The 20,795-nt window shown below is 40.5% G+C and overlaps 1 protein-coding gene across 1 annotated transcript; it reads right to left on the reverse strand.

Annotated features, from left to right (window-relative positions):
- Positions 1 to 845: 845 nt before the first annotated feature.
- LOC112988543 (all-trans-retinol dehydrogenase [NAD(+)] ADH4) lies at positions 846 to 14,601 on the reverse strand. Its single transcript, XM_026109120.2, has 9 exons — positions 14,455 to 14,601; positions 9,573 to 9,674; positions 8,932 to 9,073; positions 7,790 to 7,877; positions 7,363 to 7,594; positions 6,418 to 6,678; positions 4,793 to 4,928; positions 2,989 to 3,127; positions 846 to 2,004 (listed from the first exon to the last, which is right to left on the reverse strand). The coding sequence occupies exons 1-9, from the start codon at positions 14,470 to 14,472 to the stop codon at positions 1,980 to 1,982; spliced, it is 1,143 nt and encodes a 380-aa protein (XP_025964905.2). The 5' UTR covers positions 14,473 to 14,601; the 3' UTR covers positions 846 to 1,979.
- Between the last annotated feature and the right edge of the window lie 6,194 nt (positions 14,602 to 20,795).

Here is a 20,795-nt window from a genome sequence, read left to right on the forward strand (position 1 = left end):
TGGGATACCTAATGACTTTCAATGTTTTGGATATGGAAATAAGTTTTATGGGGAGGTTCATTGCTGATATTCCCTGGCATTTGCTTTCGTTTGGAGAATCAAAAAAACCAGGAAAGGCTGATCTTTTATGTGCTGATTTTGATTCTAATATGTGAGTATTAAACTAACCATCCAAGGGAAATTTTAAAGATAAAAATAGGGGAATAGTGATGCTGGCATCAAATCTCCTTCTTGGTTGAACTTGAAAACATTTTCTTTTGGTATGTATAAATGTCTTTGAAAGTTCTTTAAACATAGTTAGTTGGCCAGTTGTGAAACAAATGAAGTTTTAGGAACAAAACAAAAATTGAGGAGCTCTGTAATTATCTGCTGAAATTCAGAGTCTTGCCCAGTCAGTGATCAGTATCAAAAAGGCAGGAGAATCTGCAAGTTCATGGAAAATTAGCAGTAACAGCTTTGTGGCTCAAAGGAAAGGGCAGCTGAACAGCTTCTTTAGCAACTCACCTTGTAGTGGGTGATAGCAGACCATAGAAACTAAGATTGCAGAATTTTGGGTGAAGCTGGCAACTGTGCACACATATCACTCTGCACACTGCAGACCTGTTGGAGATGCCTGCTAGAACCAAATGTTTGATCTTTGCAAAAATCCAACTCTTCCTGCGTGTTCAGAAAGTTGATCAACAGTATACAGAGAAAGTAGTAAAAAATAAGCATTGGGTGGCACTGCAGTAACGACAGAACTTCTAACTTCACTGTAATCAGATGTACTTACACAAACAATTTGTCAAATGGAAGAAGTTTTAAAAAACTGGTAAAGTGCATGTTATAATTGACTTAAGGCAGAGTTATTTTGTAACAATCAAATTTTGTTTAATCATGGTTTAGCTTTTTTTCTTAAATCAAAAGTAAATCAGTCAAATTAGCAAAACTTGGAAGTAATGCATGGTGATACAGATGGAGGAAGTGGTTTGTTTATAAGACATTAGTGTGGTGTTAATGTATAATTAGTTGGCCCATGAATCTATTTCTGTGTCTATATTTACTACAGAGTTATCAGACTAATTGATTACTTTTCTGAGACTAGTAACTAATATAAAATTAAGGCTGTACATACATATTTGCAGGATTTGGGATGCATACTGTTGGTTGGGAGGACCTTCTAGTGTTTTCTAGATAGGGAAGTATAGAACTGGCTTACAACGGGAAACATTATTTTGGTGTGATCTCATTATCTGTAGTCTTATTCTTTTTTACTTAGAAAGTAATTAAGAGAAAACTTGCACAGTAAACAGTTTACTGTACACAGTTTTACTTTACACAGTTACAGTAAACTTTTATAGAAGGGCAAAGTAACTTATATGTGCAGAAGTTATTGCAAATGGGCAGACAAGGTGGAATTTGTTAACCTCTGGTGACTCATTAGTGTGTTCATGATGTGGTGTGTAATTGGTGATCCTGCTGAGGCGTTCACAGCAAGTTCAAAGGACGGGTGTTGGCTGTGGGCTGGGGTAAAAGTTGCTCAAAAGAGGTCAAAAGGCATTAGTTTTACGGGTCCAAAGTTCTGCTCCATGTGAAATGTCTGTTTAGCAGGATGGTCTGCTCATATTGACAGTCCTGTTCTCTGGGGAATGTTTTGCACAGTTGTGCTGTAATGACTTGGTGCTGAATATATATTAAAAAGTACAACAATATTTGCAAAAGGTCATTAGCAAAAATGAAACCACATCCATGTATGCATGAATAAATATTACTTACATGATAACAAAAAACAGTTACATGCTGATTTATATAATGTGCTTTAAATAATGCAATACTAGCTGCTGTCCATTATGACCTTTCACTGCTAATCATTCCGTATTTGTGTGAGCTGCACTCCCTTAAATATATATTGAGAGAATTATCAATTTATTGAATAAAGAGGCATGCCGAAAATAAGTCTTAAGTTCAAGTGACAGTCTTCAAAAATTTCTACTTATTCCTTAGAAAACCAGGATTGTTCGATTGCTGCAACAAAGAAAATCAACCACTTAAAAGTTTGTTTTAAACTGTTTGTTTGCTAGTTTTTAAAGAAAAAAGCCCAATCCACAAACACAAAGCATTTGTATATGGAACTTGGATATGGATCAAATACACGCATTATCATTAGATTTTTCCTGTTGCATTAAAGCTTCAGGCAATCATATTACTGAGCTTAGCAGCCTTACTTTTGTGTGGCAGGCTGTCAAAGCTATAGCTTAAATGTTCGACTCAACAGCTTTTCAGTATCACCATTAGAATTCTTATCACACTGAAGAGAAATCTGGGGAAGCTGTCTTCCCTTGGATGGGATCACAGGCACTTTGCCAAATTGACCCTCACGCAAATAAAGCTGCAGTAAAAGAGAATATCCCAAAAGCATTTGTGAAGACAAAGTATTCTCAAACAACTTCCAAAAAAGAGACCTCTGTGGCCTATTAAATGACTCCCCACCCCATGCTTCTTCTGTCTCCTTCATTCTTAAGCTGAAAATTAAGCTGTCAGTATATAATGGTTATATAGTTCAGCAATAAACCTTTTCCAGAAAGGTAGAAGTTTGCTGGAAGTTACTGTAGTCAGCTGGGGTGTGAGATGACAAAGTTCTAGCTTCTGCAGGCTGACTCCTTGCTCAGATGCGCTTACTGTTCCCTGTGTGCCCAGATGCATACTTGAGTTTGAAAGTGTAATAATTCTGGCGTGCGTTACATTTCCTCATAGAGAGTCAGTGCAGAGTACCTAAAGCTGTGGAAATGCACAGCCTCCTTGGTGGTGTGTTAATTTTCCTATCTAGATATGAATTAATGTCAGGAATGAGATTTTCTTGGGGCAGTTGAAGATGTTTCTTTTCTCTTTTCCTTTTTAAATGCGTTCAAACTGATACATTCGTAGGAGAGGATAACAAAGTGTTCAGCTTATATAATTAAAATAGGCTTCATCAATAGCATAAGCAGATTTAATTTATTGATAACTTACCTCTTTCCTGTAATCATAAGGTCAAAAGCATCACTGATTTTCTCAAATGGCAGAGTATGTGACACCAAGGCATCCAGATCAAATTTCTTTGCCATATAATCAGACACCAGCTTCGGTACGCTGTTCACGCTCTTCCAGCCTGCAACACAGTCCGTAAAACCAAACTGAGTTAATAGTGAACAAACTGAAATTAATTAATAGGTTGCAGGAAAGATCAGTTTGATCCAAGATTAGACACTTGCTTTCTTATTTTAAGTTTCAGTCCAGTGGTCACACTTTATTTGCTGATGCTTTTGTGGCTTATCAGCCACATACATATTTCACAAAAACTTAGTTTAAGTATGATTGATGAATATTTCATGGGTACAGGAAATTCATTGAACTGTAACATCTGTCAGGTGCATAATTGCTGCTGAACATTCCGCATCTGTTCCGGTTAAATACTGAGCACTACACATCGAGCACTAATACACTGATACAGTAAATACTAATACCCTGAATACACTGAATACTGTATAAAATGTGCTCTAACAGTCTGGTTTTGATGAATGGAAGTATGCTTTGCTGAGCAGAAGTATTACTAGTTAAATGGCAAATCTGTTCTGGTGGCTTTTTTTGGTTGCCCTTGCTAAGTTTTGGCTAAATAGAAGTGTTTGGTCATTAAACTTTAATTGCGGTGTTAGCAGTCAAGTGTTACTCCACAAATTGCTGATTTGTAAGGAGTCAGCAAAGTTACAAAAGTCTGTATGTCTTTTATTTTAAATATTAACTAGTGTAGTTCTTGCTCGATAAGATGCAAGCCCAAATGGCTTCAGTAATATCCTGTGAAAAGGATATTTAGTACATTAAATGCTGTTACACATCCAGTTACACTCTGAAAAAAAAAACCTCGTTGTTGTTGTTGTTGTTGTGTTCAAGTTTATGATTCTTTTAATAAATTTCAAGTCTAAATGCATTATCACATTTTTCTGTATGCAGTGTATGGAGAAACTGGGAGACAAATGGGAGGGCCTTATAATGACCTTATTCTGATAATCACTTCCAGAAATTTCAAAGCTTTATCAAGTATCCTAACTCTGCTGAGATACCATCATGAAGGACAATTTAAAATATCCTTTTTTGCATCTATGTTTTCTTTTGTATCTTTCCAAATTGTTTTCTGTGTTTCCTTCTCCTGGATACTAAAGATTATGTAGAATTAGATTTATTCCTGAAGCATGTGTCATTTTATTACTTTCATTTTCTAGTGGAAGATTTGCACATTTTCGAGTCAGAAATTTGATTTCTGAGGTTCCTGGGGTAAAAAGAATCAGTTTTGGGACTTGTCATAGTAAGATCTTAGAATCATTACAAGGCAGTGCCAGTTATCCTGCATCCCTTTATACATTGCCAACAAAACATTTAAATAAACAGAAACGTATTTTGTAATGTTCTGAGTGGAAGATGCAGTCCAATACCCAGAAGCCATTGGGTATTACGTGCTATCTTGGATCTCTTTACATGCGCTGCTTTACCAGTATCAGCCCAGTGGCCTCTATGTTTTGAATGCGTGTGAACCTCAAGATCAGGCTTATCCAGTTCTTGAACATGTGTGCTTGTAGTTAATAAGTCTAACCTAAGGAATACAACGATGTGTATTTGGACAGTCTCTGAGATACTGGAAATTAGTTAAGGAAATCCATCAGTTATCAGCATGTCACTGGAAGTGAGCAAATTGTTCTTTGTGGTGCTTGGCTAACCGCTGATAGAGTTAGACCCACAGGGAGAGACTCTGACCCTGCCTAAGTGGTGTGAGAAAACTCACCTCCAAAGAAGGTGGCTTTTATTTTCCGTCCCATTATCAGCTGCATTGGAGAGACAGGGATCGATTGCTCACTAACAGCCACTCCGACAATGACAAATGTTCCCCAGCCCACTGTCGTGCTTTCAAAGGCAGCTTTCTGAAAGACAGAACAAGCTCAGATTGAGAGGGCAATCTCGTTGTTGTTACACAGTCAAATAACTGAGCTCTTAGTCAGTTCTCACTGCTACGGTCACATGAACACTAAAGGAAATTTGACTGTGGATCAAGATGCTGTCTGTGAAATGAGAATCACAAATCAAAACTCAGTAACTTGACAGAAAAGCAAGTATTAGGAAAATCTCTCTGTTCTCACTGTTGAAGAACATATGATTGAAGACATAAGAGATTTCCCCCTCTCCTTCCCTTCTTTCCAACCAGTGGAATTCAGCTATTTGAGAGCATATTCTGAAATCTTACGAATAAGTAAGGATTGCTTTACGTTATTCTGGAGAAAAGTGGCATAAATTGCATCCCAGTAAATGTCATCACAGGATTTAGTTATGCCTGAAATATACTGTATTCTGGGTAAAAACTCTGGTATTTCACAACACTTGTGCCTGCTTTAATTGTCCTGTACTATTTACTCTGGATTAAATATCCAGTTTTAAACATCCCTATATCCAGTTTTACTCCATAAAATTCTCATTGACTTGAACAGAACCAGCCTTCAGACTAGGAAGCATGTACTCTCAAACGTTCACATTTAATGCAGGTATACGACTTTGTTAAACCTGTCCCATGCTTTATATGCTTCCCAGACTATCTGGGATATGCAACTATGAAGGTTTCAGATGCATAATATATGTGGTGCAAGCTGATATTCACTGAACAGAAGATACTAGCGATTACGAAATAATTTGTAAGATAAGATACTGAATAATTTGCATGCAAAGTGTTCTGACATGTAAAGTGAGATCGATATGACTTTGTCCAACTCCAAAAGTTTATGTAGACTGGGTTGGAGTGTGGAGCGCTGGGGACAGAATATAAAGGTGTAAAGTACATCCCCTTGTCTCATGCCACCAGCTACACAGTGGGTGTGTAGTTTCAAGGTATGTGCCAGCATCTGGTCTCCTTGGCTAGGCAGCTTAGAAGAGCTGGAGGTGATGCTGAATGGAAGTGATTTGCATAGGTACGTGGCAGCCTATGTATTATCATTCTGTTTCCCAAAAAAGGATGCAGAGTGCTTGTGGATTGCAATGAAATAAGAAGCAGTTTGATTGTGTTTGGCTTGGAAGAGGATGTGTCGGGCTTATGCATGCTATGCTGCTATGCAAAGACAGCTGCCAGGGGGCAAAGGAAGTCACAAGAGTTTGCTTACATTTGTGAGCAGGGCCCAAGTCTTATTCCCTATATTTCCGGTCTGAAAGAATCGCTTTCCCCCCCTTAGCCTCAGTTCCATTTCCCTGATGACTTCCAGTGTATCCGTATCTATGTATTCTTGTGTATTTCATGGCAAGTGTACATCATTTTGGGAAGAGCGTTGGTCGTGTGTGGCATTCAGAGTGGTAATTGTTGGAAAGAACTCTGACGTGTGTAACCCGGAGGAAACTGGTTGCAGCAGAGATCTAGACAGCTATACGTACCATGACATCAGGAATACCGACACAGTCAATGGCAAAATCCACACCACCGTTTGTCATTTCAGCTATAAGCTCCTGAATGGGCTGTCTGAGATCTTGAGGGTTAAGGCAATCAGTCGCTCCCAGCTTTTTAGCTAGTGGAAATTTGTCTTTGTTGATGTCAATCCCCAAAATTTTAGAAGCTCCAGCAGCTTTACAGCCCATGACAGCTGAAAGGCCAACGCCTCCCAAGCCAAAGACAGCACAGGTGGAACCCGGCTCAACCTGCAGCAGGGAGAAAGATTATGAAATGGCTTTAGTGTGCGACAGAAAAATGACTTTTTTCATAAAGCCCTCTGATGTCAGACTTGTGTCATGAAGTGCATGGGTTGCATACAACTATATTTTTACTTAAACTTTCTACTGCAGAACAAAACACTGTGAAAGAGAAAGTCTACCTGGGTACTTTATAGTGAGGCTCCTGCTTCCTGCCTCAAGTAAACAACATAGCTCAGGTGTGACTCCATGTGTTGACTAAGTTTTCATTCTGTTCACCAAAAATGTGAAAGGTTTAAAGCAGAGGAAACCTAAAGTTTGAAACTATGAGACTTGTAAGCTTTCAGTATACTTCTGTTTTAAAAAAGGGAACAGTACAAATGGTTTGTACAATCGGTCACGTAAAACTATGAAAACACCCATGGCAATACACTGGGGGGGGGGGGGGGAACAGTGGTCTACTTTTATTCCTTCACTTCATTAAACTGTGTTGTACTATACATGTAAACTTTATGTCAAATGTTTCACATACTACTTAAAAAATCTTTAAAGCTAGTTTTCCTTGCGTTTGTCACGTGAATAGATCCACTGAACTCAGTGGACTCACATTAGGCACAAGTTTCTAGAATGAGTTCAAAGAGTGTAGAAGCAACATTGCTCAGGTGAACAGAAGCTTACCTGTAAGCTGCTTACCTGTGCGGTATTGATGGCAGCTCCATAGCCAGTGGAAAATCCACAACCAATCAGACAAACTTTGTCCAGAGGAGCAGCAGCATCAATTTTGGCAAGAGAGCTTTCTGACACAACAGTGTACTCCGAGAAGGTGCTAGTCCCCATGAAGTGATAAAGGGGCTTCCCTTTGCAGGTGAATCTACTCGTCCCATCAGACATCACGTCTTGATCTGAAATCGGTGTTTTAACCTTGCTACAAGTACACAAAAAAAGGACAGGAATTCACGCGTCGCTAGCTCTGGCTGGTGCTTCTCCCTCCGTTCTGCCTTGTGAGGCTCTCTGCTGCCAATAGCAGTCCTCTCTTGACCAAAGACCACTGCTTCTGTCAGACTGTGAGTTGGTCTTTCCAGAATTAACTCCCTGAAAGTTAATTACTTGTGGTTCCTACCTGATCTTCTCACAAAGGTTGGTCTTAGGGTTCAAACAGAACTTGCAGTGGCCGCACTGAGGCATGTAGAGGGGAATAACCTTGTCACCTAAAAACAGTAATTGTAAAGGTAATATTTCTTTAAAGCTATTGCAATTGCTGATATTTTAACCCTGAAATCTCAGTCATAGACCTAATCCTGCAAGTCCTCCATGCATAGAACTCCCCTAGGATTGGGTCACATGCAGGTCTACTTTTTTATTAGTTCTTCAATCTTTTCTTAGCTAGAGGTCTTCACTAGTATAACTCCGGAGTTTGACCGTCCGGTGTACGACAGCATGACCTGAATTAGCATAGCCTGAAAACCAGCAGAGAGACTCAAAGAGAGGGTAAGCAAGCAAGGTGGCTAATTTTAGCTTCTGCATTCAGATGATTTTGAACAGTGATGCAGAGAAACAGGAAGAAATATGCACCGCAGTGTTGTCACATGGAATGTTGTGTGGGGTCAGAGAGGCAACAGAAAAGCAGGACTGTATGCTGTTATAACTGGTCAAATGGAAGTGGCAAGGGTCCATGTATTTTGCTCGTAAATCACTTGTTGCCAAGAGGCATCAATGTCAGAATCTGCTCCTCCAGTGCCGTGAGTGGAGAAGACAGTTTGGACTAGGGCTGTCAGAAAGAGTAGGGAAGAAAATACTAAAAGCAGGTGGGCACGGCACGGGTGGGAATGCAATGTGTTTCAATGAAAGGCACTGTGGAGATCGCTCTTTTCTTAATTGCAGACATTAATATTATTTTGTTGAAGCGTCAGTTTTGTCTTTGATTGCAGATTTATGTTTCTGTTCTTTCTCTTCTGTCTTTTTACGATGACTGAAATGATGGGTGTCCGGTAGTACCCCAGTGAGTTGGAAGGACAGTGAAGCTTCATAAATTCTGAATATTGCAATCTTACCGCCGCTTTCCAAGTCAGAATTGGTGTTGGGGGGGGGAATGTTTTGTGGGGGGAATGTTCATTTTAGTCACCTTCCGTGAACAATTAATTGTTTCAGCAATATGTTATGCAGTTTAAACAGGGTAACTCTGACTTCAGCACGTTCACACCAGCATGTAACTAGCCTTCCAGAGTGGGCTTAAATGTTGTGTGATGAAAAAAATCTCCATACCTGGTTTAAATTTAGTAACTCCTTGTCCAATGCTCTCCACTATTCCAGCTCCCTCGTGGCCCAGGATCACTGGGAAAACACCCTCCTTGAAACTAGGATTGACAGCATGATGATCTGTGCGGCATACACCAGTGGCAACAATCTGCAAGGGAATGACACTTACACCGCATGTGTGTCGTGAAGCATTGCAGCTATGACTTCAGAAAAATTAGAGGGGTGGTCTTGGTGGACCAGTCACCATAATGGGTGAGAAATCCAAGCTATTGCCTTCAGGATAGAGAGTACTAGCGAATCACGGGTTGTGCACGATGAAATATCTTTCAAAGCGTTTTGCAGAAAATGCTTTTTTCCTGGAGCATGTAATATGGAAAAATGTAAACCTCAAGCGTTAAAATCCAGGAAGCTCTTACATTTCCTTTCTTCCAAAACTAAACCTAATTATTACGGTGTTTTGCCTGCTTGCATCCTTTGGTTTTAGTTAAGAAAAAGACATGGAGTGCTCTACATGCGTCTTTGCATCACGTCTTTGATAGAGCGCGCTAGTGAGTCTCGTCAGTCTTGTTCAAATGTAAGAGCACTTGGATTGAATTGCTGCTACATTGCTCTGTTTTTACTCTGGTCAGTCCATCTAGGTGACTTACCTTTACTCTAACTTCGTGGTCTTTTGGGGGGGACACTTCAATTTCCTCGATAGCCAAAGGCTTCCCTGCTTCCCAGGCGACAGCCGCCTTGCATTTAATAACCTGGGAGGAGGGGAACATGTTTTAGATTTAGAGATTTTACATTACTGCTTTCATTTAAAGAGTCTGTTTCTCACCACATTCATACTTTGCAGTTCAGGAGTAATTCTTTAAAAAACTGTGTTCTTGCATTGTTATACCTGAAGTCCAAATTAGGGCCCATGCCATGTTCAGTCAGTATGAAATCGAGACATTCCTTACACTTGGGAATACTATATTTGAGAAGCGAGATGGAGAGCTGAATTCAGAAAGAAGGAAATTTGCATTGTCTGTAAAAGACCATTAATTTTCCTTTTGTTGTAATTTGCCTTTCTTCCATTCCATCCATCCGTATTTTCCATTTGTCTAGCAGCAGAGGTGTTATTTTTGCCGGTTACAAGTGGTGTATATTGTTGTAATCATCATGTTGAAAATTCTTGAGACCCCTGTTCCCTGTTGGGCAACACGGTATGAGGACAAGGGAGTCAGGTCAGAGGAGCCTGCAGGCTGTGCCTGAAGTGCTTGTCTCCATGCTAATCCCCTCTGTATTGAGCTCCAGGAATCGCCAAGGCTGTGGCCAAGGGAGCAGTTTTGTATGTGAAGCTCTGACTCAACCCCTGAGAAGCTCTTTTCCCACCAGGGAGGTTTCCATGGGAAGGATGTGAAGTACAGTTGATTGAAGTAGTGGTAACTACACAGCGACAGTCATGCTGTCGGGGCAAGGGAAAAAATGCCCGTTCTCTGCACAGTACTTTCAGATGCTGAGGGTCAGCTGGTATTAAAGCTCTTTTCCTGACTCTTTTCTGCTGTGTCCTGGATGCCTCCTCCTTGAGGGAAGGAAGGGATTGACTGTAAAGCAGAGGTTCAAGCCAGCCACAGCATTTTAGTGCTATTTTTCCTCCTCTGTGATAGCACTTAGGTGTTTATCACTCCCTGCTTAGGAAAAGCTTTTGTGTGTTGACCTAAGTGAGAGTCTAATGTGTTGACCTAAGTGAGTGGGTAGACTGTAAGATGTGGCGCTATAGTTGTGTTTATCATTACCTGAAACAAGACCCCAAATTTACTCCTCTCATGGTGCATGAGCATGTGATGAGTTTCTAGGCAGACAGCTGTATTGTGAAGCACGGGCAGCTCTGAACACACAGGACAGAAAATATGTTTCTAGGGGAAAAAAAACCTCTTGACTTCTTTGGATTTTAAATGCTGACGTGAGCTAAGGCAATCCAAATGCATTGTGTGTAAGGACGGAGCTGGTATTAATTAGGATCGTAAGACTAGAGTCCGTGTGCAGAAGAATGCATGTGCATCCTTTCAACTCACCTTTCAGGCTTCTTCACTGAGCAAGCTTTAGGGTTGCTAGGACCTGCTCTAGGATCGAATTAATCCCTTGCACAGAGAAACAAAGAGATTCATATTCATCAGTTTGTTTCTGCAGAGGTTAAGGCAACATTGGTGCTCCCATTTTAACACCTGGATAATTACAGAAATGGTATTTTCCTAGCCAAAAATCTTTAAAGATATTGGCTGAAGTTGTGGACCAGCTGAATTTGTTTATTTGAGCTCCCTTTTTTGAGGGACCCCAGACACTGCTGTATTTAGAACAAAATGAATGGGGTGCCTTTGTTCTGGGCACCTCTGCGCCTGGGTTCCTCTAAACATAGCTTAGAAGAGATGCTCAAAATGCAAATCTTGCATGAGTGACACCGTTCTTTTCTTTTAACCAGAGAAGCATCAGAACCATTGACTGATGATTAATGACATTTTAAATGACAGATATTTTCAGTGATTTGGGGTGAACTTTTTTTTTAATCCTTCATGTGTGGAGGATTGGAGTGCACAGCTGTTGAGTAATGGCTGTGCAATGGGGAAAGTTTGGGTAGCAGCTGTGTTGACCCAAGGTTTGATAGGGGAGTTTCTGTGAACCTCAGTCGCTTCTACTCTGTATCTCTTGGAGACTCTTCAGCTAGTACAAATCAAATGGAGACTGGGTGTAGAGTACTACCAGCTGCGAATGGGAACTTCTTATTCTAGGTATGCATTCAGTCTCCCTTGCACTCACCTGTTGCAAGGTACAGTGCAGTGATGACTAACTGGATAAAGTGCATTTAAAAGGCTACCTTAACGCATCATGACAGAGAGGTCAGTATTTGACAGCTGAGACTGTGCCAAGTGCAGCAGAGAAACAAGAAACCTCTGTAATGAATTCACTGTAGCACTGTTGAGATTCAACAGCTTAGGATCTTGCTGCAGAAAGATAATCGTTTGCAGTTCCAAGGACTAGAAAGATTAAATGGCTATCTTATGCAGGAGATTTCTTATTTATATTTTCTGTATTTGTAAGTAAACGCGGCACCTTCTCAGCTGAGGGGTCCTTGGACATTTTTTTCCTTTTCTCTCGGATATGAATGATGATATCAGCGTTGTTTGCATGGAAACTTTACTACTTATTTTAGTAAGATCTACATCAAGCCCTTTATTGACTAAAACTTTCATGACCTAACCTCACACTCAACAAGTACTCCAGATGCATTCTGTGTAGATGAAGTTTAAGCTGCTTTAAACAATAAAGAAGTGGCTTGTATGTATCTAGGCATGTAGCCAGACAAAAGTTTAGCCCTTTGGGAAAAGAAAAATTACTTATTCTGGACTGTATAATATTGCAATTGTAATTTTGGTATTATAGAAAGATTTTAAATATGCAATTTACTGAAATGTCACAGTAACTTGGGAAAGGGGTAAGACTTAAGGGAACATTTCAGTGTATCCCTATGACCACCTTGTTCTGTGTAACCTTAGTCTAGGTCCTATTACTGATTTGTAGATTTGATGGAAATGTGACATGAACTGGAGGCTTTTTGTTCAGAATTCATCCTTTAAATCCTGAAATACACCTTATAGGAACAACTATGCTAGTCAAATATGCAACCCCACTGAAACAATATTTTTGAAATGACAGAATTTCTAGTTAGTATTTTGTCCTGTTACAGGACTCCCTTAGGAGAGTGATCCAACAGTCTGAAAATGTTTTCAAGCTGTTAAGTCGTTAATTGACAGGATAATTAACAATAGCTTGGCAACAGTCCTAATTTATATCGCTTTTTAAGGACTGGAATGGTTGAAGGAGTGTTCCTGTTTCTTTTGGAGCAGGCTTGGCCACTGTTCGCTGAGGAGTTCTGCTTGGCGTGTGATGTAACTAGACCTGCAGGATGTCAGGAATAGAAAATGGGACAGAATAAGAAGTGCCAGGAATAGATAGGTTAGACAGCTAGCACCTGCTGCTTCAGTATTTTTTTTCTTCGTTGACACCGTCCAGTATTTCATCATAACTTACTCTGTTGTAATTCAGTAGTGCTTTCAATTTGCATTTAAAATCTGGACCCAGCATACTGGACAGAGCTAGTGGAATGCAACTGTTTTGCTGGAGAATTTATTGCAGTTATGAGTATTTTTCTGACTGAAGGTCTGATCCTACAGCCTTCGTGTCAGAGACATAAATGTTCTGCCATTTGCATGCCCTGCTCCCTGCGCTTTCCCATTTCTGTAGATCACTACCTATTCTTCAGTGATGTTGCTGTGAAAAACACAATTTAACTTCATTTTTCTCGAGGAGGAGGAAATCGGCATTCTTAAATATACAGTGGAAGAAGCAAAACAAAAGTTCTACATTATTGTTTTCTCTGACCTTTCTTTTGTAAGTTTGTACTTTAGGGCACTGTCCTGTAAAACCGTGCACAAGTAAGTAATTTTCCTTGTGTTATCACTCTGTCTTGGGTTGCATCAGGAACGTTATTAAGATATGTTTATATTACGTGGACCTTGGAGTGCAAGTTCTTTGGGACAGGAGAATACTTCTCAGTCGTGCTATCGTCTGGTCCATGGTTTAGTCCTTCTGGGAATGTTGGAGGTGGGAAGGATTGTAAGGTTACTGCCTCTGAGTGTCAGCCTGAAAACCTTCTTAGGGTAGGAAGGAGTGGCGTTTTGGAAGGGTGCTTAGGGCCAGAGTGCACACCACTGAACCACTTTGCCTTTAGGTGCTTCTCCTCAACGTAGCAGCCTCTAGGGTCCGTTGAAAGCAGTGCACGGTCCCCCTTCAGTTGCCCGACACAGTTCTGGTGTACCTAAGAATCCAGGCCCTTCTGCCTGACAGTGTGAACTCCACAGTCATCACTACACAGGCAGTAACCCCTAAGCTGAAATAACCTGAAATAACGACTGAACGAGTAGGTCCCAGTTCTATAACAAGTTGCTGTGGGAATTCATACTACTGTTCCTGGGAAATTGCAGGATTCCTGCTTGAAGCAAAGAAGAACAAATCAAGAGGTAGTGACAGCCAAGCCGCTGCATGTATTGGAGCAGAATATTTGCCAGCAGCATGCTTTCTTCTCCTAATATTTGCACTTTGCTCTGGTTCTATTTTTAAACTGACTTGAACAAAATTCCTGTCTTGCATTTTCGTTTCAGGAGCAGACCCTTCGCACAGCATTGTTTTGTCCATAATCGCCAGTCCTGAGCTACTGCTCGCAACTCATCCCTGTTTCTCCTCCCCATCCCCACAATCTCCCAATATCCACACAGCACAGGCCTTGCAGTATTCCCTCTTTCTGTGCCCTCTTTGTGCTGCCTAAAAGAGAGAGAGAGGAGTTCTGAAAAGCCCCCTGAGCCATCTGTCTGTGCAGCACCAGCCGTGTCACTGTTGCAGAGGAAAGAGGCAACATGCAGGAGCTGAACACTTGGTTTTATGCCTATGTTGCACAGGAGCAGGAAATGCAGCAGAAAGAAAGGTGTGAACACACTATGGTCTTACTTTGCCCTCAGTGCTCATCTTCCTCCCCTCTCTGGTGTGGGTCTCAGGAAGGAGTCTGGTCCTGAAAGGTCCTGCTCAGAGCAGCAGTTGCAGTAGCTTGGCGTTTGAATCTTGTAGGAGCCAGCTACGCTGTGCTAAATACCATCTAGGATTTCTGTCATTCCCCTCCCTTTGCTCCGCCTACCTCTGCAGTCCCCTCCTTTCAGTAGTCTCTCCTATATACTCACCACTCTTCCCTCTCCAAGCTTCAGTCTGTAAAACTTAGGCAATCTCATGGTTGCATGGGATGTTAGATATTAAACACACTGGCTTCAGAAGTAACAGTAACAGGCATTACTCCCTCCGTATGAACAAGTAACACTATATTTAGGAACATAGTTCCTGGAAAGAACCACGTGAATCATGATATCCAGCCCCTTACTGCTGTCACCAGCTACACCACAGAGCCACCCTTCCAAAGAGATCGAGCTCCATCTTGAAAACAAAACACTGAAACGTAACCTGAAATACATAGCTGTGGTAGGTATGTATTTCCCAACAAAAGTAACATTGAGCACATAGTGTTCGTTTATCAGTGTGAAAACAAATGCAAGCTCTTTTCATGTGCTTTCCCAGGGCTTTTATGCTTTTTCAAGACTTAATTTCGAGCTCATTCTTTGGCCTTCTGAATCTGTAGCCTCCATAGGTGTCATCTTGGAAGGATGCAGGTGGTGTCCTCAGGATAAGGTCGGTTGCTTTCTTATAGTTTTTAAGTGCATCACATGCAGCTGTATCAGCTGGACCAGAACAGTATAGACTCAACTGTGATTGCAACATGGGCTTCAGCTAAATTTTTTTTTTAAGGGGGATTGATATGATTACTGGTGTGCTTAATGTGGATACATTTAAGCAGTACCGACTTAACAGACAGAGGGCCTTCCCTGATCTTGGTGATTTTGATGGGAGGCAGACTGAATCCTGTGCTCCAGCATTTGTGGATGGGAAAGCCCTAAATTTCAGTTCTGAATTTTAAAAGGTGACATATTTACTGGTAACATTTCATTAATGATGACAGTATTGTGTATTTGGACAGCATCTTTCACCCAAGATGCTGTAGTTAATGCCTTTTACAATCTGTTGTCAATTTTGTAAAGGTCTTATTTATTGTTGGATAGAGTCCTTCTTTTTCCTTAGCAACCTCCTCAAGGCAAGTATGTCTCTCAGGTGTACACCCAGCATCTAATACTTAGATACAGTTTATAGTTCATACAAATAATAATTAATGTTAATAATTAGTTTGTTACAGACCAAAAAATAGAGAATGAGAGTGGGTAGCATCAGGAGTATTTTGACAGCCTTATGGCCTTTCCATCTCAGTTACAGCAACATCTTTTTTTCTGGTATTGACAAATATGACCTGATGCATTGGGAGCCATTCAGAGTGGTGCTGCAAGAATAATTTTATAATTGTTTTACTTTGACTGAATCATGTCTTTCTCTCTCCATCACACTCATTGATTTCTTTTTCTCAGTGCATTAGACGTAAGTGATTTGCCTGTGCTTTCAAGGCCCTTCACACTCCTTTGCCTCTTGTTCAGTACCAAAAGGCAAACTCCTGCCTATGCCTGGTCCTTGATTCCAGCTGCCTGTTAACTTCTCAAGCAGACCCCTCTCTGACTTATTGCCTCTTTTGCAGTAGATCCTTGTCAGTGTCTGCAGTGCTACCTTGCAGTCCTTGAAGCTCCTTTCTAAAACTTTGATCTGAGGCCTACAAAATCTCAAAAACATATTGGTCGTCAAGCTACTATTGCTGCTGCCTGCCATACTGAGCTGTTTTGAGTGTTGTTTCTTGGTCGGCCCCCTGCCTAACTGTGCTCATCTGTCATCTCTTGTTTTACACTGTTAACTCTGTAGGGCAGGGCATGCATTTTTATTCGGTATTTACAGTGCCTGGCAGGGTGGGCTCCTGGTCTTAGACAAGGCCTGGCAGTTACTACATGGTACTAATGAATAACATGTTCTTGGTAGAGAAATGCTTTATCAGGGTCAGTGGTAGAACATGTGGAACTGGGGTAGTTCTGGCAACTGTGGGAACCTGGGAACTGTCAGGACAAAACTGGTGTAGGGTTTACTGAAGATGGGTACCTGCTTTTCCAGTCTTTATTACTGAATATTGTGGAATCCTTTAGTATGGAATAAAGGGGTTTTTTGGATGTCATTTTTAAATGCAGGTATCTAAAATCCACATGTATCCTGTTTTGGATCTGATCCTAAGTCAGTGATAGCTTGTGGCATTACTTTACTAACAAAAAAATCTAGTTTAAACCACAGAAAAATGCAAAAGGAATGACAATATCTCAAGCACATTTCTGGAAATTGCTACTGTAAATATGAGATTAATGCTATCCCGTGACTAGGTTCTAGTGTGCTGTTGATACATTATTATTCCTATTAAGTCCTTCAGAACAGAGAAAAGGCCATTTTTTGCAAGTGAGATGCCAGTTACAGATTCCTCCCTTTGATCTGAGTTTCTCAGTGCAGATTTCTCCTGAGAAATCTGGAGTGTGGCACTGTAATCCAACTCACTCTTCTGACAGTTTTTTCTAATAGTCTGGGGATTTATAAAAATCCCCATGACTTCTTTGAGAATTAATGTTTGTGAGAATCATAGAAATGTGTATAAGCCAACATGAAAGTATTAGCCATGGTTCAGTAAAGCAGGCACAGATGTAACATAATGGAAAAATAAGTTTTGCATTTGAAAGTCAAAACATTAACATGTGCTTATCACCAAGTGTACACAGATAAAGTACGTATATATAAACCGCAGTGCTTAGATTCTAAAGGGGATGAATGTTTACTCAAAGCAAGAAAAGGAATGACAAATGAAGAGATTTGAATAGCAAAATACCAGTTGGCAAGGGGTGCAGTGAATGCTAGTCTGGCGATAACAGGGATAAGATGATAAAAATGGTGTGCATTTCTATTGAAATAAATCTGTTTATTAAAGCAGATACTCTGATGTAAAACGGAAGTCTTTCTCTATATTGTGTTAGCAAGCAAAGCCCAAAGGATGTTTGGGCTTTGAAAGAAGCATGTTCCTGTAAAATAAAGACCCTGTGTGCGTATTAAACCCTATAGAGCAGAAAATCTCTCAGTAGATTTATTACAAAGGATGTTTTCAAGAGATAATCAGCCTTTATTGCAATTTTTTAATTATGTTCAAAACATGTTAGTGTTTTGTTTGTTCTGGAATATGGCTCTTATTTCAGTTTGTGCAAACCCAAATAAGACCATGACAGAATGACTAATTCAGGTTTATATTATCAGTTAGTACTAACCTAAAGCCGTTGGCGATGCTGTTACTGACACCTCTTTGAAATGCTGACCCTTTAGCTGAGAAAAAGGACTATTACCTCCAAGTAATATGAAGATGGAGATAATTTAATACCTCTAAGGTACATGTCAAAACACAAAATTGAGAATTCTGACAAAAATTGTTAGCCAAGGTCCTAATCTTGTAAATACTTATGAGTAATTCTATATGGGAAATAGTTTCATTGTACTTGCAAGAATCAAATGCATGTAAATTCCCAGTGAAATTGGTGACTGTTTATACATTTCATGCAATTGATGTATGAAGACAGAAGCATCCTTCTATTCCCCCAGTGGTGCCATGTTTTATCCACGCTGCAAGAAAATACTGTGCCATCACATGATACTGCTTTTCTTAAAGAAATGTTTTTTCCGGCATATGGTGAGAGTTGCTCAGAATGAGTGCTGATCTGACCAGAAATTCAGTTCCCACTGTGTCATGCTGTTGTTTAAACTGTACGATCCAAGCTACGAGTAGAATTCATTTCTGACTGTCTGTAACAGTCAGTAACAAAAATCCGAACCAAGCAGTCTTAAGTTTTGGAGCAGGAAATCCAGTTCAAGTATAAACATTGCCAAGATTTTGGCTCTTATAATTTGACTTGTTTGCTGTAGACCCAAATCCAGCTCATTGGTTTAGACATCAGTCACATAACAAATGCATTTTTGAATACAAACTCTGGTGAGAAAAACTCAGTACAACTAAGTTAGCAAATGGTTACTGTTAATTCTTTTTAATTCTATTCCTTCTGTTCCATAGAAGCATTGCTTGTGTAACAAGTCACCTGGGCTCTCCCGGATAGAGCAACCAACACCTTAGAGAAATCCACCTGCAGGAAATATGTACATGCAAAGGGTGTATTCACAAATACGCGGCTTAGGTGATTGTTGGTCGACAAACTGCTTCTGCTGATTATCTAGATGGTTGTTAGGCTTCTCTTTATTTTAGGCTTTGTAAAACTTGACTCACACAGTAAATACAAAAGGAAGGGAAGGAAATAAGGAGAAATAAGTATGTCCTTAGTATATTCCTTTTCTGACCTCACAGGAATCGGAGACAGCCTTCACTGGGGCACATGTATTAGGCTAGATGAGCTGTACACTTACAGTTTCTTTTATCACTGTGGACTATCTTTTCCCTTGGTCCTTTTAGTAGCCTCCCTCTGCATCTCTTGCAGTTTGAATTCATCATCCTTGAACATAGTTAGCCAGAAGTCCTTTATTCGTTGTTCATCCTGTTAGCTATGTCTCAGATAACTGAAAACTGAAGTTAACGTGTCTATGCAAGAAATAAATTCCTGAAAAATACATGTTGTTCTGTTGCTTTGCATAGTGGCTAACCTAGCTGAATGAGCTGCTTTGTGTGCTTCCTGTATGCTGTGTGTTTATCATATGAGCTGTAATTGGTTGCTTCCTGCAATATGCACCTTCATGCTTTCCTGAAAGCATGTAAAAAGGTGTTTAGTTTCCCCTTCAGCTTCCATACTAATGTTGTTAGTGCTGCCTGGTAATGGTCCTGGGTAAACAAGGGATATTTTCCATCTCTGGGAGATGTTTTCCCTCACTTGGAGCATAAAGCCCTGTGTTTCCACTCAGGGTTGCCAAGTTGGGCATCTCATAGTAGGCATGGCAAAGGGATTCTGTGCCTGTTCTACAGAGAAGAAAATATATTACATACAAATGAAATGTAGAAGATTCCTCCAATGTAAAAGATATCCAAGGATTTCCACAGGGGCATTTTGTCTGGAAGTTTTTGTAGAATAGATGATGTGGCTGTTTCTGTGGTCCTGTCCTATAAATGTTCTCTGTGTAACAAAGGTACTGCGTACACATGCAGTCAATAACTTCTTGCTTATGAGTTGGATGTCGCAAGCAGGCTTTTCTTCCTCTGTAGAAGGCCGAAATTAATTTATGACAGCTAGGAGTTTTCGCAGGCAGAGACTCCTGAGGGAGAATTTTGGCAGGTTTTGACTCTGGTGTTGCAAGCAGTCCCTAGCTCTGAAAGGCAGAGTTGGGAGGAAAGGGGGATAGAGGTGCTCAAGGTTTGTCTTAAGAAGGAAGAGATGGGGTCAGGCAGTACTGCTAACTATGAGGCATGGGAGGGATGCCAGCAAAAAGTGTTGGAAGAGAAGCTCCATTAAATTTTCTCAGCCAGACGCTTCGTCTGGTATGCGATTCTGCCGTGGAAGAGAGCTTCCTACACATGCGCTGGATATATGCAGCTCGCGTTCTGCCTCTGTGCACGGTGTACTCACAGCCAGGCATGTTTCCAAATCTAAGAATGAAGTAACTAAATGGATTACAGCCAATTTTTCCATCACATCACTCGCATTTCATATCACTTTCCAGGTTCATGCAGAGAAGAATATCATGTGTAGGGAGCCGTAGTTTTAAAATCCTTGACTGGGCTAAGAAGGTTAGAAATAGAGTAGCAAGACTGCTAGATCTCCGGAACCACACTATTGCTGAACAGTCTGCAATACTGCAGTCAGTGAGCTGCTGCTGAGGAACAGATTCCCTGAGGAGAGACTGACAGTTTACAGCGTTAACATAGAGTGGACATGACAGGTTTTGACAGCTTTCACAACATGAGATGGGTGTTGTCTGCAGTGAGGGTTTTTTTCCTGGCTTTACCCATAGCTGCAGGCTCCCAATCCTCCCCATAGGAACCAGGACAGAAGTGTTTGTGGAGAAATACTGTTTCAATGCTCCGCTGTCCAGTCTATACTTAATCTTTCAGCAGTTATGACTAATTTGGTGATCTGAGACTTAAACATTGGAGATATCACTCATTGGATTAATAAAGAAGTAGTGAATGAGATCCAATGGCCAACTTTTCTACTGATGTAAATTGGTGCTCCTCCGCTGACATCTATTTCTCTGCCGGGGGACTTTGGGATTGCAGCAAAGCATCACTTTAGGCTAGGAAGTAATTTTGGTTCATTTATCTTTCATTTCTGGGCCTTAATTTATTGGAATTACAAACA

The sequence above is a fragment of the Dromaius novaehollandiae genome, chromosome 4 (assembly GCF_036370855.1).
Source record: "Dromaius novaehollandiae isolate bDroNov1 chromosome 4, bDroNov1.hap1, whole genome shotgun sequence".
NCBI lineage: Eukaryota > Metazoa > Chordata > Aves > Casuariiformes > Dromaiidae > Dromaius > Dromaius novaehollandiae.

Excerpts from the sequence above, each read along its gene's own strand:
- LOC112988543 (XM_026109120.2), bottom strand. Across the intron at positions 7,595-7,789 it reads AACCTTTGTGAGAAGATCAG|CAAGGTTAAAACACCGATTT; the intron begins GTAGGAACCACA and ends GTGTACTTGTAG. Across the intron at positions 4,929-6,417 it reads TCGGTATTCCTGATGTCATG|AAAGCTGCCTTTGAAAGCAC; the intron begins GTACGTATAGCT and ends TCTGTCTTTCAG.